At 43.7% G+C, this 23,619-nt stretch overlaps 1 protein-coding gene across 1 annotated transcript in view; it reads right to left on the reverse strand.

Moving 5' to 3' along the window:
- RELL1 (RELT like 1) overlaps positions 1-23,619 on the reverse strand; it is a 71,798-nt gene that overhangs the window by 16,328 nt on the left and 31,851 nt on the right. Inside the window, exons 3-4 of the mRNA XM_088442016.1 lie at positions 13,442-13,516; positions 9,685-9,760 (exon numbers count right to left, since the gene is read on the reverse strand). Of these exons, the coding sequence (XP_088298142.1) occupies positions 9,685-9,760; positions 13,442-13,516 (151 nt within the window). The remainder of the gene's footprint in view (positions 1-9,684; positions 9,761-13,441; positions 13,517-23,619) is intronic.

The raw sequence follows: 23,619 nt of genomic DNA on the forward strand, positions 1-23,619 counted from the left end.
ACATGTATCAATATAAGGTATGAGATATCTCCCCAATAACAAACACACGTGTAACCGCCAGTGACGCCGACGCGCGCGTTTCACTGTAAGCTTTATCAAGGCTGAACCCGATTGTTCAGCTCGGCCAAGTATTTAAGAGGAACCAAGTTCCAATCAGGTCGTTGTCCCAAATCACGTGATATTAACAACCAATAGACAGACCCTTTACCCGGGCTCACATATTGTATAGAGAATCGTGAACACTGATTTTAAGCACGTGATCAAAACCCCCTCCTATCAAGGGGGAGGTGTGTCCACTCATTTAAATACTATTGTAAACAAATAACGGAGGGGACTAACAATATACGAACAAATATATATAAAAAAAATTTATGTAGTAAGTTGGATGTCTTAGGCTTAGTCCCTAGCGTCTGAAAGTATCCCTCTGCCTAGAATCATATGTTATATTAAGAACGGCAGATCATAAATATTGATATAGAACATGTGACCAAAACCTTAGCCTAACAAGGGGAGAGTGTATCCATTAATTGTTATAAATAAGTAACGGAGAAACCCGATCAATCATAAAAAGTAAGTGTAATATAATAAAATAAATATCTTAGACTTGGTGTCTACTATCTAAGCATATAAATATTTGTATGTAAAACACAATAGTATCTACATAATCTATTGATATGCATATTAGTTAGATGTAAGAATAAGTGCAACAATGTGATAAAGAAAGATACAAGATGAATGTGAAGAATGTGATGTGAAAATCCCCTTTAAATGTATTAAAAAAGAAATATAAAAATTAATTTGGATGAAAAAAAGTGTGTGTGAATAATAGACAATTGTAAATCGTGCAAAAAAAAAACACTCTGTATGAAAAATTATTAATGTGAGAAATAGGAGGGGAAAATTAATGAGTGGTTTATTGGTGTAAGGTATAATGCTTATAAATATATATAAAAAATAAAAAATGTGTCTGTGGAAAATAATGTGAAAGGAATAATTAATGAGTGAAATATCTACGTGAATCATCATTGTTTTAGTAGTGATTATCAAAAAATCTCATATGTCCACATATCTTAAGAAAAAGAAAATTGAAGATTAATTGCAAGACATGGATACCCTATGGACCCTGAAGTAGAAATTCACAAGAGTGGAATCACCACAACTAGAGCGGACATACCTCAACCCAGGGAATCATGAAAAAAGGGTCACACTTCCTTAGTCGACGAGCGTCTCGGCTCGTGCAGGAGCCTTTGTCAAGACATATGGAATAGTGTGATAGACTGTTATTTAAACTACCTCCCACCAATCACTGCAATCCACAGGGCCAACCCTCTTAAAACTATCCAATCGATGTGTGCCCAACTCACATATTGGGTAACCACGGATGCCGTATAAACCGGAAATAACTGGAGAATGGTCTCGCTATGAAACCAAAGGAGTCCTCCGCATCGCCCGCCGGGCGGAAGTGATATTCCGGCAGCTGCCGGAAACTGTGTTTGCGTGTCATCTAACCGGCCGCTGGAAACTATGTTTGCGTGTCACCTGACGAAAACCCGTGGAACGCATAGGCTCAATTAGTACTTAAATTATATCAATTTCAAGCCCAGGAGTAGCGTATGATTGGTGGTTTACAAATCGCTAAAACATAAGATAGTGTTGACATGAATTATAAATGTCACAAATCACCTAACTTTACACAATAAAATACATAAAGACATAGTATAATGTATCTAAAACACTCATAACGGAAACTTTATTCTAAGAGGATAAAGACATCCACAAATGCATCCATCTCTGTCCTCCATAACGAAACTTCATATGAAATGATTGTAATGTAGTGTTCCGATCTTGGTATGCATGTCTATCTTATTTGATCATTATATTTGATTAATGTTTATCACCTTTCTACCCATCTATTTGTCTTTGTTATAATTAGTGATATACTTATCACCTTCCCTATTCATTTATTTGTTTTTGTACATTTTGTGATATATACGTATGAATTGTTTTTTGCATTAAAACCCCTCGTTGTTTCATAATCATACTGACTCTCACGGTTTACATATCAGTCCATATGAGACCACCTTCATAGCCTAGATTAAGGTTAAGCTGAGCGCAGTACGTATATCTTTTTATCCATCCACAAATGCATCCATCTCTGTCCTCCATAACGAAACTTCATATGAAACGATTGCAATGAAGTGTTCCGATCTTGGTTTCTCAGTTTTTTCAAAATAGTCCCAGGTGATATAACATCTTCATAAAATTCCATAAAAAACAGGACAAAAAGAAAACAAAAACCACATTAATGACCGTATTATAAAGAAATCTGAAGGACAATCCAAAAACTACAAAAACCATTTTAACTCAAAATCTTTGTTTAGCCCCCAAGGTATAAGTGTCTTCAATGAAAAAATACACTTCATTTCAGCCTTTGCTAACATTGTGGCTGTATCCCCTGATCTCAAATTGCCCCTTATGACTTTCAACCCGTAAAAACCAATTATACCATCCGGGGAACATCCATGGAATTCTTTAAAGTGCATTGAAAGAGCGTGAGTCTCCATACCTTTCTTTATGTTTCGTAGGTGCTCACTTAATCTAATTTTTAGTGGTCGTGAAGTACGACCAATATAAAATTTGTTACACTTACATTCAATCCCATATACCACATTTTTGCTATTACAGGTTACAAATTCTTTTATGTGAAAATCCTTTTTATTAATCCGGACCACTTCTATTTTATTTCTTCCATCCCCTTTAATAGATTTACAACCTAAACAAGCACCACATCTATAAAAACCTTTTGATAAAATATTTGTTTTGTTTTATTATTAGATGGTTCAAGAAAACTCTTTACTAATTTAGTTTTAAGATTCGGGGCTTTTCTATAAATACATATTTGTTTATCCGGTACCATTGTACCCAAAATGGGGTCTCTCTTAAGGATCCCCCAGTGTTTTTTAAGAATCTTTTCAATATCTCTATATTGTTTGGAATAATCAATAATGAATGCCCATTGGTACTTATTATCTCTAGAGGGTGATTGACGTTTTTTATTTTGGAGAAGGTCTTTCCTTTCTAAAGCCTTCACTTTATCCAAGGATTCATTTATTCCATCTTCCTTATATCCACATGCCTTAAATCTAGCTTTCATTTCTTCAGCTTGGCTGTGAAAAACTTGTGGATCTGAACAATTTCTCCGTAACCTTTTCAACTGGCCTGATGGAATTGAATCAAGCCAGTTATTATGGTGGCAACTAGTCATATTAATGTAAGTCCCTGAATCTGTTGGTTTTACATAATTTTTGGTTTCCATTCGACCATCCTTTATGTAAATTGTCACATCCAAAAAGTTGAGACTTATTTGACTAATTTCAAAAGTTAAAAGGATGTTCCTATCATATTTATTTAGATGATTACAAAAATTATCGAGACTAGATCCATCTCCCCTCCATACAAAAAAAATATAATCTATATACCTGCGATAGGACACCAAGCCCGCCCCAAGCTCATCAACACCCCACACTGCTTCCTCCTCCCACATGCCCATGAAGAGGTTGGCATAGCTCGGGGCGAACTTGGTGCCCATCACGGTACCTGTCTTCTGCAGAAAATACGCATCCTTAAATAGAAAATAATTATTCGTTAAGATAAAATTGATCCCCTCCAAGAGAAAACATTGCAAGTCCTTTGATAAATCGGAAGTACTAAGAAAATGTTTAGTGGCTGCAATCCCCAAATCGTGACTAATTATCGTATACAGGGAGCTTACATCTGATGTTATCATATAAAAATCATTTTCCCATTGGATTTTTTCCAAAGATATTAAAAAATCCTTTGTATCTCTTAAGTGGGATCTGTTGCGGACTACTAGAGGCTGAAGATAATAGTCGATAAATTCCGACAAGTTTGAGGAGATAGAATCTACACCGGAAATAATTGGTCGTCCCGGTGGATTACATAAACTTTTGTGCACCTTTGGCAATACATAAATCACTGGTGTAATGGGTTTATCATTAATGATAAACAATGCTTCTTTGTGAGTAAGAGTGCCTTTATGCTCATATTTATCTATCAGAATTTTCAATTTACTACAAGTAGCTTTTGAGGGATCTCCCCGTAATTTTTTATAAGTTTTTATATCATGTAGTTGTCTGTAAACCTTTCATTCATAATCCCCAATATTTAGGATCACCACTCCTCCGCCTTTATCGGCGGGTTTCACAATAAGATTTGTATTATCTCTTAAATCTTTGAGGGCTGCTCTTTCTTTTACTGTTAAATTACAACTCTTCTTTTGTATTTTGTTGTTATTTTGCCTATTAATATTCAATTTTTCTAGATCTTCGGAAACCAAAGCATTAAAAGTGTCCAAAAATGGGCCCCTTACATGCTGTGGATAAAAAACTGATTTCGGATGAAACGGAATGACAGATGTCTCTTCCGTCAAGGTTTCATTATGGAATAATTTTTTTATCGTTAATTTACGAATAAATCTTTGAGTATCCACATAAACATTGAAGGGATTGATGTAATGATTTGGAGCGTATTTCAAACCCTTCTCTAGTAAGGATTCCTCATCTTTGGACAGGACATGCGAGCTAAGGTTGAAAATTTTAACCTTTGAATATTGTTGTGACAATAACGTGTCTTTCAACATGTGTTATCCTTTTGTTGGATATCTCTAGTTTTTTTGTTTTTCTTTCTATTTCTTTTCTTACCCTTCTTCCTACGCTCAGCTTTTAATTTCCCCCCTCTTTTCCCCCGTACTTTCCTTTTTATTATTTGTGGTATTTTCGATAAGGACTCTCCTCTAAAAAATGGGTACGTCTCCTATTTAATGGTGAAAAGCGATTGGCGTGTGAGAAAGGACTTAGCATATATCTATCTTCATCATGTCTCCCATTCCAATGTACAGAGAAATCATCATCTAACTTGTGGTGATTCCTATCATCACTTCCTCTGGACTTAACTTCATACTTATTATTTCTATTTCTTTGGTTCTTCACTGGTTGATATCTATCTCTTGTCATTCATCCTAATTCCTCACACTTGTCGGAATTTATCGACTATTATCTTCAGCCTCTAGTAGTCCGCAACAGATCCCACTTAAGAGATACAAAGGATTTTTTAATATCTTTGGAAAAAATCCAATGGGAAAATAATTTTTATATGATAACATCAGATGTAAGCTCCCTGTATACGATATTTAGTCACGATTTGGGGATTGCAGCCACTAAACATTTTCTTAGTACTTCCGATTTATCAAAGGACTTGCAATGTTTTCTCTTGGAGGGGATCAATTTTATTTTAACGAATAATTATTTTCTATTTAAGGATGAGTATTTTCTGCAGAAGACAGGTACCGCGATGGACACCAGGTTCGCCCTGAGCTATGCCAACCTCTTCATGGGCATGTGGGAGGAGGAAGCCATGTGGGGTGTTGGCGAGCTTGGGGCGGGCTTGGTGTCCTATCGCAGGTATATAGATGATATTTTTTTTGTATGGAGGGGAGATCGATCTAGTCTCGATAATTCTGATAAAAACCAACAGATTCAGGGACATTAATATGACTAGTTGCGACCATAATAACTGGCTTGATTCAATTCCATCAGGCCAGTTGAAAAGGTTACGGAGAAATTGTTCAGATCCACAAGTTTTTCACAGCCAAGCTGAAGAAATGAAAGCTAGATTTAAGGCATGTGGATATAAGGAAGATAGAATAAATGAATCCTTGGATAAAGTGAAGGCTTTAGAAAGGAAAGACCTTCTCCAAAATAAAAAACGTCAATCACCCTCTAGAGATAATAAGTACCAATGGGCATTCATTATTGATTATTCCAAACAATATAGAGATATTGAAAAGATTCTTAAAAAACACTGGGGGATCCTTAAGAGAGACCCCATTTTGGGTACAATGGTACCGGATAAACCAATATGTATTTATAGAAAAGCCCCGAATCTTAAAACTAAATTAGTAAAGAGTTTTCTTGAACCATCTAATAATAAAACAAATATTTTATCAAAAGGTTTTTATAGATGTGGTGCTTGTTTAGGTTGTAAATCTATTAAAGGGGATGGAAGAAATAAAATAGAAGTGGTCCGGATTAATAAAAAGGATTTTCACATAAAAGAATTTGTAACCTGTAATAGCAAAAATGTGGTATATGGGACTGAATGCAAGTGTAACAAATTTTATATTGGTCGTACTTCACGACCACTAAAAATTAGATTAAGTGAGCACCTACGAAACATAAAGAAAGGTATGGAAACTCACGCTCTTTCAATACACTTTAAAGAATTCCATGGATGTTCCCCGGATGGTATAATTGGTTTTTACGGGTTGAAAGTCATAAGGGGCAATTTGAGATCAGGGGATACAGCCACAATGTTAGCAAAGGCTGAAATGAAGTGTATTTTTTCATTGAAGACACTTATACCTTGGGGGCTAAACAAAGATTTTGAGTTAAAATGGTTTTTGTAGTTTTTGGATTGTCCTTCAGATTTCTTTATAATACGGTCATTAATGTGGTTTTTGTTTTCTTTTTGTCCTGTTTTTTATGGAATTTTATGAAGATGTTATATCACCTGGGACTATTTTGAAAAAACTGAGAAACCAAGATCGGAACACTTCATTGCAATCGTTTCATATGAAGTTTCGTTATGGAGGACAGAGATGGATGCATTTGTGGATGTCTTTATCCTCTTAGAATAAAGTTTCCGTTATGAGTGTTTTAGATACATTATACTATGTCTTTAATTATGTATTTTATTGTGTAAAGTTAGGTGATTTGTGACATTTATAATTCATGTCAACACTATCTTATGTTTTAGCGATTTGTAAACCACCAATCATACGCTACTCCTGGGCTTGAAATTTATATAATTTAAGTACTAATTGAGCCTATGCGTTCCACGGGTTTTCGTCAGGTGGCACGCAAACATAGTTTCCGGCAGCCGGTTAGATGACACGCAAACACAGTTTCCGGCAGCTGCCGGAATGTCACTTCCGCCCGGCGGGCGATGCGGAGGACTCCTTTGGTTTCATAGTGAGACCATTCTCCAGTTATTTCCGGTTTATACGGCATCCGTGGTTACCAAACATGCGAGTTGGGCACACATCGATTGGATAGTTTTAAGAGGGTTGGCCCTGTGGATTGCAGTGATTGGTGGGAGGTAGTTTAAATAACAGTCTATCACACTATTCCATATGTCTTGACAAAGGCTCCTGCACGAGCCGAAACGCGCGTCGACTAAGGAAGTGTGACCCTTTTTTCATGATCCCCTGGGTTGAGGTATGTCCGCTCTAGTTGTGGTGACTCCACTCTTGTGAATATTTCACTCTGTGTTGTGACATTACCCACAAGGGAGATCTTTTATTTTTTTTATATGTTTTTAAATTCATAATTTTATTTTGTTTTGATGCTTCATGATATGTACTGTGTGGTATTGGAGTCTATATTGACGAATAAATCTTTTTGATATGGCACTTATCCATCACGTTATTGGGAGAATACATTACTAAAAGAAAAGGAAGAAGGGGAATAAGAACAAAAAGAAACTGCTACGAATACATAACCACTATTCTGATTGTGAGTTTGGGTACGCCTGCTATAACTATCCATTAAAGAAACCTTTATATGTGGTGTCCCTACCCGTTTGAATGTGAGTTACGGTACGCAGGATTTTCTCCTTGTCGTTTTCTGTGAAATCTTTGGGTGATGGTACCTATTAAAGAAACCTTTTGAGGAATACACACCTTCTCTCTGCTGTGGGGTACGCTATTACGTCACGAGGGTTTCTTTTTGTTAAATTGTGACCAAATATATATTTGAAGATTGATATCTGGATATATCTCTCCACATGTCAACTTACGTTGAGGAAGAAGTTATCTAACATCAAACTCCAGTTCAAATAAAAGGAAAGAAGAGGACAAGAAGAGCAATTAAGAAATAAAGACTTCATTTTTGAAAAGGGATATATATACCTTTAATTATCTGGATTTGTTTACTAAGCGCCTAGGTGTTAGTTCTTTTTACTCTTTGTGTGTATAAATATTTTTGGGTGTGGTGACATCTATTAGTATTGAGAACTCCCATTATTGGCTGCTGTGCGCAGACCAGGTTGAAATCTTTTTAATTCTTGTAAACATATTAAGGAAGCAGCCTACTAATCTCCTCAGTAAGGTTCATGGTAAATATGTATAGCTGTATTCACAGAGATTGTCCCCATGTTCCTAGTGATTTTTCAGCCCAGTCCCCAGGTGTAGTTTGCCAGTGCGCCGCTCCTTATCAAATGAGAAATCAATGGAATCAGAGTTTACAATAGGTTAGACTCAATGGACCAGTAACTTTTTTTCAACCTATCCATGTGGTGAAAGTGTCATTAGGGGGCAATGACATCTACAGAGGCCGGGGGATGAAACTGGTCATATGTGAAAGCCCACAGAAATACAGAATTATCCCACCCTCGTGGAAGTGAGCAATTGCAGCATCTGGCACAACCTTTTCAAGCATCAAAGGTCCCCGCACCCCCTCTCCCACACCAGAAAGGTAAGACACTCACCAAATCTTCCAGGAGGCACAGCAAAGAAAAAAACATTTCAAGATTAAAAAAAGGCTACAATCTGTCAATTCAATATCTGCATTCAGCTACGTCATGTCGCTTCCCTTCTACTTATATGGAAGAAGTCGGTATTGCCAAATATAGTATTAACACTCACTATTAAAGTATCAATATTAGAACTGCACAGTCCATAAAAGCTTTATTACAATCAAGAAAATAAAACTATTCTAATAGTCCTGTACTTGAAGGAAAAAGGGGGTGGGGAGGTTGTGGGCAAATTACAAGCTATCATTATGTTAATCGAACATTAGGTAACTACGGGCCTGCTGAAAAAAAGATGAACCTGTAACGTACTTAATGGACTTTAAAGGAATTTGTCTTGTTAAGATGTTACACTAACAGCACTTTCACACTGCCAGCAATAACCCAGGTTATGTCACGTGAACTCGCAGCAGTGTGAAAGGGTCCAGTTGAAGTGACCCGGCATTTCAACCCGAGTAACAAGCAGGGTTGAACACGGGTTCAACCTGGCTCGCAGTGCAGTGTGACCCGTTTACAGCATCGGAAGAGCCGGCGCTTGGACATGATCTCATCTCTTAGCGTCGACTCGGCACGTCATGGCGGTGAGGTCATCAACCCGGCAATGAGCAGAGTCCGGCCGCCAGTCTTAAAGGGGTCTCAGCTGGGTCGCAACCAGGATGCGTGTAACGCAAACAGATTTCCTGCTCTAACAACTGAAACAGCTATGGAAACCTCTTCAGACAATCATTAAGAAATAAAATATGAATTAAGAGTTATTGATCATTTAGATCTATTCTATTAGTCAGGGCAAAAAGATAAAGCATGGCAGCTGGGTTCAGAACAATGATGTGTTGCAATTAGGTTACTTTACTGTTGTAGACCAAGTCGATTGGGCACAATAAGTGTTATTATTAAGTCTCACATCATTCTAAGTTCGGCGCAATGAACCACAGCACTGCATGAAATGGCATTAACCAGTCTGACCCCTGTTTTATTCTGTGATAAGGGATGATGATACGCTTGTAGAGGCGAAGTCTGGAAAACACAGAAACCATGGAGTGTAAAGCACATGGTCTAAGCTATTCTAGTGACACTTACCTCTCTGGATCATACAAGCTGTTATCTGCCACCATTGAACTGTCAGCGACCATGGCTTTCAGAACATCAGCATTTGCTGCAGAGACAAGTCCAGTGTTAAGGGTCAAGTCACATGATCAGGCACTGAGAAATTCCAACTATACTTGACACAGAGATAATTGAAGAACTCCATTCAAAAACGAACCATTTATATAGGGAGGAAATGACAAAGCTAAAATAAGATACAGAGTTTTACCTAAATGGAATGTGGTGAGGAACCTGAAGTGGTTCTAGTCTAGTCTGCGGCATATTCTGTATGGGGAGTTACTTCAGACAAACATGCTCTTAATTCCCTTCCCCTGTAAAATGCCCTTTGGCATGAACTATAGCGTTCACAAGGCAGCGGCAGACAATGGGCCTTAATTAGAGTCTGTTGGAAGCACGGTCGCAATATTTTTGAAAATCCCAAGTCTGTGACCTATTCAACCAGTGGCATATGTGCAAATCCGCAGCTGCAACTCCCTCCCCTTGTCGTCTCTGGGTGAGGGATTGCTATTGGTGGCATGGTTTCACAGAGCACAGAAAATTGCTTAAAATCGTGGAATACATTGAAACCATATTGAAGTTGATGGTCTGACAGTGCAGCTAATAAGTAGCCAAGTGGCTCTGAACATGTGAATTGCTCCACAAAGCAGACGCAAATAGCTTTTTTTTCCCCATGTCATCTTGAATAAACAGATGTTCCCCTTCCCAAACTGTGCATGAATCATTCTTTATTTCTGTAAAACGAGAGTTTTTAAGCACAGGTCCTGAAGTTTTCATGTATTTGAATACATGGGTGTGTCTTTCACATTTCCAACCAGAGACGGTCATCATTATCAACTTTACAGTCATCACTATCAACTCTTACACTTACAACCTGGTCAGAGCTGACGCAAGTTAGACCCTTCCAAGGGGTTGAGGGCCTGATTAAGAGGTAGATGCTGCTATTGCGTATGCTGCTGGATTGCCAGCTGTGACTATATGCATATGCTAGTCAGCCCCCCTTCCTGGTGCGGTAGCCTGCGTCTAATCAGCAAGCACTGAAACATCCACTTTCAGCGTCTCTGTACGCCATGGCAGGTACAGTTTCTCTATGTGAACATGGCCTCTTTGGCTGCAGCTCTGCATCTGAGAATGCAGCCGCTTTCATCTACAGGACTGTGAAACGCCCATGAGACTTTTTTTTTTTATTTAGAGTACACTTCAGGCCACCTCATATCTGATACAGTCCATCCCAATCACAACAGCATCTTTGTGTGTACACTCTATGTAACGCATGTGTCATAGGGTTTTTGGAACTTCTCCTGCATGCTCAGGGGCAAATAATCGTTCAGCTACACGAGCATCGTTATTGCAATCAAATTGTGCGCACCTCTGAAATGGGCTCTGAGTTTCAGACCTTTCAGCAGCCATGTTTGTCTGAGCAACAGCCTACACGTCCAGAAGACACGAAACGATATCTTTGAACGATATGAACCATAACTATATCGTTCCGTGTATGCGTAATGAATGACCAACAACGCATGCTCCCGATGGACGATAACGATATCTTTGTTTTTACTATCGTACATGCAGGCCAATTTGGACGATATCGTCAAGATTTGCCTGTTAAGAGATGTGGCAGGATGACTTCACTGAAGAGATCTATCAGTGTGTGTGTACATCCAATATCGTTTGTCCTGCACTACAGAGAGGTCAAGGGAAATCTTTCACCAATATCGTTCATACAGCACATCGTCCCGTTTGTATGCGGCTTTACTGTACTTTCGTTGTGGCTGCCCTCCTACCGCAATCACATTCACACCAGCTTCCTGTGTTTCCTCGCCCATTACAGCCTCGGATTGTAAAAAGACGGGTGAAAAAGTAAATATAATGTACTGTAAGTGGAGATTGAAAAAAATGTTTTAACTTGCACTTAAGACTGACTCTGAATAAGGCCCATGTGTGTATGATTGAATCAAGCCAGCATGGAGGAAACAGGTACTAGACTACTGAAGGCTTCTGAGACCCTGGCGGTTATGGTAAACAGATACCCACAAGTTAAGCTTTAACTTTTATGTAAACTTAGTGAAACTTTAATTAATAATAAAAGGTTTGGAAAGGGAAGATACTAGCAATACCGTACACATAGACAGCAATGTCTAAAGACAGTAATATTTAGGGGGCTGCATCCTAAAACAATGAGACAGAGCTCCACCATATTGCTTGACTGATGATGTACCACAAACAACTGGGAGACTTTTACCAATTATTTAAAACGTCTAAAAATCATAAATACAGATAGGTTCTATAAGCAATATCAATAATCTTGTATTTCCATTAAATAGCTCAATTCATTATTATAGGTCATTAAACTCAAAAGGAAACCAAGTGCATTGTTAAATTTCCAATTATTTCTATTTAGGGAAAGACCCCACTAAAACATGGGCGTCTCCCTCAACTCCCCAAGGAAGCCCCACTTGTACTGGAACCCAGTTATGCACTGACAGTATAGAGAGGAGAGCTGTAATGCTGGGAGTGAAAACTGGATAAGAAATCTAAACTACTCAAGGCTTAGCCAAAGTTGGGCAAAACCATGTTGCACTGCAGGGAGGCAAATTTAGAGTGAGCAGAGAGGGGTGTCCTGCCTTCATTTAAAATTTCACTGTAAAAAAAAAAGAAAAAGTGTGCCAAGGTTATAGAGCGCTACATTCATGCATTTCCCCAACCTGCATTGCAACATGGATTGTGCTCAGGAGCAAGTGGGTCTCCTTTTATATTTTTTAGCTTTGCTTCTACATATCTCCCCATAAGCCCCTATGTACAGTATATAGAGACCACAGCTCCTGAATGGACCTCATTTATTGTCATTTGACAAAATGTTTTTAGCAGCTAATGCAGATAGACTCTCGTGTGTACGCACTGCGCACCCAAACTATTCCCCTCTGTCTGACTAACAACTAGCAGCCGGTTCTATTACTATCTTATAACGGTGGTCAATGCAGGAAACAGCACGAGGATGGCTGGTAACTGCTGTGATCAGGATCCCGCACAGAGGCTGGAGCACTGTGTTCCACTATACAGAGGTAAGTAAATACATAATTGTGGGAGTGCATTTTATACTAGATATTAGATATGCCATTTAAAACATAGCACCAGGTATGGAGAGCATATTATACTTTGCAAGACGTATGGCTATGTACATTGGTCTTACCAGAAGAGATCGCTCATCTAAGTGTGGCTTAGCCCATTATACTTGGTACCATATAGCGTTTAAATATTTATATAGACCAGATATTACAGATGTGTCCACATACATCTATCCTCTGTGCGCTACAAGTCGCGTTACACATAACGTGCGAGCGCCGTGTGCCTTGATATCGGTGGACATCTTTATGTGTGACATTTTCCCTTACAGTGTGTCTTATTTGCAAAACAATCCAAATAGGAGGCACAAGCAGCTTATGCTGATTAAAAGGATATGTGGCATGCCTATATTCTGTGTGCGATTGCCATTATAGCTGCATGCGACTAACGCAAAAAGTTGCACAAAAAGACACAGAGTCACACCACGGCAAGACTAGAAGTTCTGTTTAACACGCAGGGATGATAGATGTATGTGGACACATCTCTAGTCCTGCATTGCCGACTGGCTTACGAGCACCGCGATAGGCCTCATCATTTAGTTGCTGGTTTTGGAGAGAAATGTTGTTTGTAAATACTAAAACTTTACAAAGGCTTATAAAGGGAGACATACCTTCATTTTTCATTATATAGCTTACAATTTGTCCGACAGTATCATTGTTTGTGTCTGCAAAAGCATCTTGCATCTCTGGGGAAAAAAAAATAAATTAGGCTTACTATGGGGGAAAATAACTATTTATAACAATATACATTTAGGTTGTCCAGCACCTTATACTTCAAACTTGTTTACACATAGACTTGAACACATTGGCTGAGCAGCCATTCACAGTGCTGCGGTTACCATGCTAATATTCTAATTGAGTACAGAGGGTTTTTTTTTTTTTTTTAATATAATCTCATCTTTATCGCTTGCTCATTCGTGCCCCCCTATTTTGAAGTGTGAACACAATAGGTGCTGTGATCCTAATCGAAACCATTGACAAAAACTACCCGAATAGCGGCTTGGTGCAAAAGGGTCCTTGAAAAAAAATCTAGGTCGAGTGACCTGGGAATCTGACCTTAGTTACTACCAGAGTTGAATCCGGGAAGGACCCGGGTAATGGTGCCATGTAAACGGTGTGACCCGGGTCACGATGACCCTAGTCATTCCTCAAACCAGCAAATTTGGCTGGCTCAGTAGTGCTTGGAGATGACATAATCTCCAAGCGTCCACTGTAACGCCGGAAGACCAGGGACATGGCGTGAATGGCTAGACCTAGAAAATAGCCCAATTGCAGCCACCGACGTAAAAGGGGTAAAACCCTGCTTCGACCCGTGCTCAGTGTCCTGGGTTGAAACCTGGTTTTTGGTGGAAAAGGAGTATTAGTAATACGGAGCGCTTGACAAAATACTCTCCTATAGGTTTATGCAATCCAGAACCCACTTTGTATCATCCACCTTATACATTATAAACCCCAGCAAGAAGATATATTGCCAATGTTTCTATTCCCCCAGTGAGCAGTGCACCAAAATGTTTGTGCTTTATAAATAAACGATAAAGATTAATAAAAAAAAACAAAAAAACCCCAACATTTTAGCAAACAAAAAAGTAGGTGATAATGCACAACAAAATGCTTATTAGAAAGTAGACAGACACATTCTGGACTCTGCCTGCAGGGGGAAGCGTTCAGCATTCGTTCAGTTAAAGCTGATCTAACAGGCAGCCTCGATACTGCCTTCAGTCAAATTATTTTCTGTGACACTCCAGATCCTGTTTTTACTGCAAGAATTGAAGCATGTGATTTGATAATTGCTGATGGCCTGGTCATGAGAAAAAAGCCTCCAGTTAAAAACGCAAAGAATACGATTTAAGGTACAGCGGAATAAACCCTGGTAACTGTCACATAGCAGCAGCACGTCTCATGGCCAGCTAAACCCCAACATGTGAAATGTGGGTTTGCATCAAAAGTAACACAGAAGGTTCCCCATTTCAGGCCTCTTAAGCTGGGTACACACTATGCGATCTGTCTAACGATATAGATCGCTCAGACACAGTGGAACGATATATATTGTGCAGATCGTAGACTGTGTACGCCTGACCACTTGTGCAATTTTCACTCGCTGCGGGACTCACTACAAGAAGGGGCGGCTGTCGATTGTGATTGACAGCTCGCCCAGTTTTGTAGGCGTGCAGGGGGTGTGGCTGGACAAACGGAGGCGTTCCTGAACGCCTGCCGTTTGTGGGCGGCCCTACTGACATCATGACATCACCAGTGATGTCAGTAGTGAACTTCCTGCTCTATTAGAGCAGGAAGTTCACTGGGGCTTGAGGTGGACGAGACCCTACCACAAGGGTCTCGTCGCGATAATCGAGACCATCGCCAGGCCGTCCGCTAAAGCTGTGGGTGGTCACCCACTGCTTAGCGAGTGGCCTGGAGAAAAGAAAAACGTCCCGCCCTGATTCAGAGCGCCTCTGAATCAGGGCCAGTGTGTAGCTAGCTTTACAGAGGAGTATGAGAGTAGTTTTCAGTTTGCTCCCTAGAAAATTTTGCCAGTTGGGCGGCATCAAGAAGTAGCCAGTTGGGGCATTTGCAATAAAGAAATGTTCAAATCCTGACATTATATTGCTTTATACTCCAGATTAACATTTTATATATTCATTTCTTCTCTTCTTAGAGGCATAGTTGTGGGCAGCTTTTGTATTATCACAGTCTGTATGATCTTGTCCGTCCACTGCAGCGATTTTCAACCGCGAGCAGTTCCTAAGTGTGGCGCAAGAAAAGCGCCGCCCGGAGACGCCCGCGGCAGCTTAACTTAACTTTGTGCCCAGGCAGCGGTGAGCTCTTCCGGGTGGTTCAACCGCGGCACGGGCCGTACCAATGGAGACGCGGCGGTGTGACATCATAGGTCACGCATGCTGCGTTGCTGTCCCGCCCACACAGTACTGCTCACTGCTAATGAGCAGTGAAAGTGACAGCTGCTACAAGCCTGCACCAATCGTGGCTGAGGGACTGAAGATGTCAGGATCTGCCCAGTAAAAGGGCATCTAGATGTTACCGAGGGATAGGGAACTCCATGTAGGGGGTCAATATGTATTATTTTGCTGTCTGTGGGGGCCAGTATAATTGTGTTTTTATGTGGGGGCAATGTATATTATTTTGCTTTCTGAGGGGAAGTGTGTGATTTTTTTTATTATCATTTGAGGGCCAGTGTGTTTTATTTTGCTTTCTGAGGGGGCAGTGTAGTTGTGTTTTTATGTGGGGACCATGTGAATTGTTTTGCCTTCAGTGGGGGATAGTGTGATTGGCCCCCATTAAAAAAAAAAAAAAATCAATGTATTTTATTTTTGTTTTATGTGGAGGCTAATGTATGTGTTTTTTTTCCCCCCGTGGGGACCAATGTGTGTTTTTCTCCAAGGGGGACAGATGATGTGCCTTGGCAACTTTACGATCTTGTTCGTTGTGCCCAGAGTTCAAGAAGGTTGAAAATCACTGCTCTGATGAAAGCATTAGTTTATTTAGTGTGCTCTGCTTCGTGCCATTCCTTAAATAGGTTTTAATTCACTTTAGCGTAGAAAATACTCTTTTACATTCAGCTGTGCTTACAGGTATATTCAGCCCAATAGCAGCCAGGTTTACTAAATTTGAAAAGATTATTTGAACTCCGTTGTTTGGAATAATATGAGATATGGTAAGAACTTACCCTTGTTATCTCTATTTCTACGAAGTCCATAGGGTTCCACAGGATACCTTGGGGTATAGGTGTGACGTCAGTCGCAGGGCACCAAAGAGTTAAGCTTTCAGCCTCCCAGGATGCACTAGGTCCCCCTCCTATACCCCGCCCCCGGGCCAAGGCACCTCAGTTAGTTACCAAGCCATAGGCCGAAGGAGGAGAAGGAAGAGAGAGAACAAAGATCTGGACACATACAAGAATCACATTCTCACCAGAGGGAGACGGAAAACCGGTGACCAGAGCAAAGCCCATCTGCAGCACAGGTGTGACAGGGCGGGAGTCCTGTGGAACCCTATGGACTTCGTAGAAATAGAGATAACAAAGGTAAGTTCTTACCATATCTCATATTTTCTACTTCAGGGTCCATAGGGTATCCACAGGATACCTTGGGGATGTCCCAAAGCAGTATCCTTTAAGGGTGGGGACGCTCCTGTGCAGAAAGGAGAATCCGCCGCCCGAAGGAAGCATCCTGAGAGGCGAAGGTGTCAAACCTGTAATACCTCACGAATGTATGGACAGAAGACCACGTAGCAGCCTTGCAGATCTGAACTGCCAAGGCACCACGTCGAGCTGCCCACGAAGGACCCACAGACCTAGTGGAATGAGCCTTCAGAGAAGGAGGGACCGGTAGGCCTTCATGAAGATAAGCTTCAGAAATAGCCATACGGATCCAGGCTGCCAAAGTTTGCTTTGAAGCAGGCCAACCCTATTCAAAGACAGCCGAGTCAGGTCCGGGTGAAGGCAAGGACCCTGAGACAGAAGGTCCGGTCGTAGCGGCAACCGCAGAGGACTGTCCACGGACAGACCCTGAAGGTCTGAGAACCAGTGCCGTCTTGGCCACGCGGGAGCTATCAACAGGAGCGTCCCTCCTTCCTGTTTGAATTTCCGGATTACCCGTGGAAGAAGGGAGACCGGAGGGAACAGGTATGCGAACCGGAACGTCCACCGGACGGACAGAGCATCCACCAGAGACGCCCCTTCGTCTCTTGTGCGAGACCCGTACACCGGCAACTTGTTGTTGTGCCGGGACGCCATGAGGTCGATTTCTGGAAGACCCCACCTGTCCACCAGTAGTTGAAAAACGTCCGGGTGCAGGGACCATTCCCCCGGATGAACGTCCTGGCGACTTAGAAAGTCCGCCTCCCAATTTAGCACTCCCGGGATGAAGACCGCTGATATGGCCGGAAGATTGCGCTCCGCCCAAACCAGGATCCGAGAGACCTCTACGAGAGCCGCACGACTGCGAGTTCCTCCTTGCCTGTTTATGTAGGCCACGGTGGTAGCGTTGTCCGACTGGACCTGCACCGGGTGACCCTAGAGAAACCGCTGTGCCTGCTGGAGAGCATTGAAGACCGCACGGAGTTCCAAGATATTTATTGGAAGCTCCGCTTCTGTCGGCGTCCACCTGCCCTGGAACAAGTGTGGACCCGAAACTGCTCCCCAGCCCCGAAGACTGGCGTCCGTTGTCAACAGGACCCTATTTGGAACCCAGAACGGACGTCCCTTGTTGAGGTGGGTCGTCTTTAACCACCACGCAAGGGACAGGCGAACCTCCGGGGTGAGCACAATCGTCTGGGACTTCAGAGACTGAGTCAGCCCGTTCCATTTGGACAGGATCAGGTGCTGCAGAGGTCTGGAGTGAAACTGGGCGTATTCCACCATGTCGAACACCGACACCATGGAGCCCAGTAACCTCATCGCCGAGTGTAAGGACACCCGGCGGCTGTGCAGACAACTGCGCACCCTTGACTGTAAAGCAGAGATCTTGTCCTCCGTCACGAAGATCCTTTGCTGTCCCGAGTCCAATAAGGCTCCAAGATGCAGAATCTTCCGAGACGGGATTAGAGTGGACTTCTGCCAGTTGATTAGCCAGCCGTGCCGTTGCAGCAGCGCAATGGTCAGGTCCAAGTGGTGTAACAGGAGCTCTGGAGATCCTGCCACCAATAACAGGTCATCCAAGTACGGCAACATGCGGACTCCCTGCAGCCGCAGAGAAGCCGCCATGACCGCCATCACCTTGGTGAAAACACGTGGTGCTGTCGCCAGGCCAAAAGGTAACGCCCGAAACTGGAAGTGGTCGCTGCGGATTGCAAACCGGAGGAACTGTTGATGGCGCAAAAGAATAGGGACATGCAGGTAAGCGTCCTGTATGTCCAATGACACCATGTAGTCCCCAGGTTCCAGCGCCAGAATGATGGACCGTAGGGTCTCCATCCGAAACTTCGGGACCCGCAAAGACTTGTTGAGTGCTTTGAGGTTGAGAATCGGACGATATGACCCATTGGGTTTCTGTACCAAAAATAGATTTGAATAGAAACCCTGGCCCCTCTGGGAGAATGGAACAGGCACTATAACTCCAGCCTGGAGCATAGTGTGCAATACCTTCCGCAGCTCCGTAGCCTTGTTCCGGTCTGATGGTAGACCCGTGGTGAAGAATCGAGCCGGGGGTCTGTGCCGGAAGGAGAGGGCATATCCGTGGGAAACCACCTCCAGAACCCAAGTGTCTGTCGTAGTGGTCGACCAACACTGGGCGAACTGTAGCAGGCGGCCTCCCACCCTGGGATCCCCCAAAGGGAGGCCCGGACCGTCAGGCCGCAGGCTTGTCATCTGGCTTGGGGGCCGGACGTCTGGTACTGCATGCCTGCTTCCAGGGCTTGACCGATTTCTTAGGGCCAGCCTGTCGAGGAAACGACTGTGGTTTGGGCCTGCCCTGGGCCCTAGATGACCGAAAGGATGATGGTCCAGAACCAGAAGGAGCAGCGGCCGACGGGAGACAAGCAGATTTGGCTGCCGCCAGCGTGGCCACAATCTTATCCAGATCCGGACCGAAGAGAACTTCTCCGGTAAACGGCAACGCTTCCAGACCTTTCTTGGAATCTGCGTCCGCCTTCCAGGATCGCAGCCACAAGGTGCGACGAGCAGCCACCGCTGCTGAAGAAATTCTAGACACCAGAGTACTAATGTCTAGAGCCGCCTCGTTGATGTAGGTGGCCGAATCACGGAGATTGCCAATCAACTCCGCCTGTTCGGCCGGACAGTCGGATTCAAAAGAAGCCTCTAATGAATCCGCCCAGCGCTCCATCGCTCTGGCAACCCAGCAAATGGACATAGCCGGCCGTGCTGCCCCCCCTGCAAGGGAATAAGCGGACTTCAGGCAGATTTCTACCTTGCGGTCCGTAGCATCCTTAAGGGAGGACATGGATGGCATCGGTAATGTGGCACTACGGACAAGACGGGTCACGTGAGAATCCACCTGTGGAGGGGATTCCCACTTAGCAAAATAATTATCCGCGAACGGATAAGCCACCGCCAGGCGTCTCTGCGGCTGGTATCTTTTGCCAGGTTGTTTCCACGCCTCCTCTAAATGGTCCACCAACTGACCCGAAAGAGGAAAGACTGTGGCATCGCCCTTCACATCTTTGAAAAAGGCATACTTAGATTTAGCCGCTGGGGGAACTTCGTCCTCAATCACCAAGGCTGTGCGGACCGCCCGAATAAGTCCAGGAATATATACTTTGGACTTAGCATCAGCGTCCTTAGTATGGAGAGGTTCCTGATCGTAAGGATCCAGAATCTCCCCATCATCAGACGTCCCTTCGTCATCCTCATAAGGAGCGGACAGAGACGCCACCGGCCTTTTATGAGGCCGCATCACAGACTCCCCTTGCAACACATCCGACAAGTGCTGTACAGAACTCGTCAGGGAGTTAACCCACGCTGGCTCCTGAGAACCCGGTAGCGGGGAAATAGGGAGACTGTGGGGTACCACCAATTGTCGTGGGAACCCCTGCATGGGTGACGACACCACAGACTGCTGGGACAAACCCATCGGAGTAAATGCAGGCTGCGGAGCTAACTGGCCCACTAAAGCTGTTAACACCTGAGCGAAACAAGCCCAGGGCGGCTCCTGTACCGGTGCTGTAACCGTAATAGGCCGCGCCATGGACAAACACTGCCGGCAAAGGCCCTCCGCGCTACCCTCCCCCTCCGCTAATGGTACTTTGCACGTGGTACACTGTAGCCGGAGGGGAAAATCACTTTCAGACATGATGGCACCACGTATGTGACCTCTCTCACCAATTAAGTATTAAATAGGCGAGAGACCACCCTGCAGCACCGCACTGCAAGGGCTTTAGCAGAAAGAACAGGGACAGTAATAAAGCTGACAGTTTTGAGAAGATAAAGTTACAGGCAGCAGCGCTAGCACAGTCACATACAATGCAGAGAAATAACAATTCCTGCACTAACAGCACTGATCACTCAACTACACAGACACAGGGCCTGGTAGGACACAGCGCTGCATACACAGACCTGAGCCACAGCGGAGGAGAGGTATGCGGGGGGACCCAGACCACGATGCTTCCTTCCAGGCTTCCAGCAGCGTTCACCATGCGTTGCAGAGAAGATGGCCGCCGAGGAGCAGAGAGAAGCTGGCCTGGGGGAGGAGCGCTGACACAGGACCAGTCAGCACAGTGCAGAGAGGGCTGTGTGCAGCGGGGGAGGCGCCGGCTGTGAGACAGGGAAGGCGCGCTCCCCTGGCATGCATTTAACCCCTGGGACGCCGCAGCGCTACCGCTCTGCTGCGGTCCGCTGTCCCAGGGGGTAGTGGAAGCGCAGGTTGGTCGCCTGGCTCCATGCTGCAGCCAGTCCCCAGGGAGCCCCCTGCCTGGGGACTTAGGACCATGTGATCAGCGGGGACCCACCGCGGGACCCCGCTGCTTACCTCTGTCCCCCTTGAATCCGGCCATGGTCCGAAGCATCTGGGGTCACCGCTAGCTGTGACCCCAGACGCCCACCAGCATCCTCGGATCAGTACCGGCGTTCTGGTACCGGCGGGTTGTAGGGAAGACAGCATGGACGTCAGGACTGACTGTCCATGCTGTTCATCCAGATGTGCAGCCACAGCTGCATGAAGAAAAAGCTTCAGGGGCTCTTCTAGCCCCCACTCCAACAGGTGCACCCGACTCCGGCCGGGCACCAAACTAAACTGAGGTGCCTTGGCCCGGGGGCGGGGTATAGGAGGGGGACCTAGTGCATCCTGGGAGGCTGAAAGCTTAACTCTTTGGTGCCCTGCGACTGACGTCACACCTATACCCCAAGGTATCCTGTGGATACCCTATGGACCCTGAAGTAGAAATAAATTTTTGTAGGGCTCTAGTTCAAACAATATGGATGCAACTGCCCATTTTAAAGTTTACTGTTTTCATAGTTTAAGATTGCAGGACTTCCATTTCTAGAATAATGCTTCCAAATTAAAATTTTTACTCATGATAAGTAATAGCAGGCTGAACACATATCATTTTTACGAATGGCCCATACATACTGCACACTTGCCTTTTCGGACACAAATAACTTTTCTAAGAGTGGCCCAGATACAGCCCCACTTACTGTCTTGACACAGATAGCCAGCCCCACTTGCTGGCTGGACACAGACAGCAACACTGCCCCACTTACTGTCCCCACTTGCTAGCTACACAGAAAGACAATAACAAAACTGCGACCGCTAAAAAGCAGAGTGAAAGCAGGTTGTTCATTCTGCTCACTGTTCACCGGCATCTGTGATCTGTTCTGTTCCTACCCTTCTTTTTATACTCGGGGAGGGATCTGCTCTGCCCCCAGCCCTCCAGCCTTATTCAGCCAGGGACTCGGACGCAAGTCACGCCACTGTGCCTTTATATATAGAAACGTCACTGGGCAGTGCGACTTATTAGCCTTGTCACAGTATAGGGAAGCTGGGGAGTTTTGTTAGGTGAAGATCCAGAGAAATAAAGTGCGGGGAGAGAACACACAAGGCACATCCACTAGAAGACAGGTAAAAGACTGCACGATTACGACATTGTAATCGTGCAGTCATTTGTCACTCTGTGATGTGCCTACACTGAACGAGAAGTCATTCAGTGTAGGCACATTAATCATCTGCAAACATGTTGAACCTGATGTTATCGTCGGGTTGTACAACATATTTGCCCGATGATGGAGGTCTCAACGACCAGCGGAAGCGCGCATCGCTGGTCGTTTTAGACTTTTCTTAAACGGTGTGTGAACGATTTTCAAACGAATATTGAACGATAACGATATCATTATCATTCAATCGCTCAATTTAATCGTCTAGTGAATGTGTGCTTTTCAGTTTTATTATGAGCATACCTATTAAAATCAAGGGAGCTCTCACATTACAATATAAAACTCTGATATATGTCAGCCCTCAAAACCCACTTAGATGGGATGTAGTCAGGAAGCCGGCGGTCTAAATACCGACCGCAGGCTTCCCGACTCTCTAATCCCGGCGTGGTACTAATGACAGGCGTCGAAAACTCTACCCCTGTCATTATCCATACACTGGAAGACCAACGCCCGGCATACAGAACGAAGGTAAGCCGGGCGTGGACAGCCGCGAGAGGGGGGGGAGGGGGTTAGATTTTAGGGCTCCCGGGGGGACTTAGCGTTAGGCACCCCCCCGGGAGGGTTAGGCACTTAGAGGGGTGGTTAGAGTTAGGCACCCCTAAGGGAGGGTTCGGGTGTAGAATTAGGTAAGCGATACTTACCTTTGGACGATCGGGATTTTCACCCTTGCCGGGCTGCAGCTGTCAGGATTTGAACCGCCGGACATGCGGCCGGCGGTAATACCTACTACACCCACTTAGATGACTGGGATACGAATGCTGAAACCGATACTGTCTACAGTCTGATTTTGTTGCCAATCAGATGAACCTTCAGTGCACATACATAAAAGAAACATTCTGCAATTGTGTGACCATGTAATTGAAGAAAATTGTGGACTGCAGATTTATAAAACACTCAATCTTCCACGGAAACTTTTTCTATTTTTTTTTTTTATAAAGTGTGTCTACTTAGCAAGAACAAAGTCATAGACCGGAAGCTGAGACTAGAATTCAAACCGTAACCTCACATAATAACATTCAATTGCAGCGTGACCTGTGCCAGATTCAACTTAGGGCCTAACCTGTTCACGTAAGGCACAGACAGGATTCCAATTACTTTTCAGTGTGAGTGTATTCTGTGAGGAACCAGGTCAGGATGCACAATGAGGGCTGTAACACACAGCAGAAAGACAAATCC

Source organism: Taudactylus pleione, unplaced genomic scaffold (genome assembly GCF_031769625.1).
Source record: "Taudactylus pleione unplaced genomic scaffold, aTauple2 ptg000302l, whole genome shotgun sequence".
NCBI lineage: Eukaryota > Metazoa > Chordata > Amphibia > Anura > Myobatrachidae > Taudactylus > Taudactylus pleione.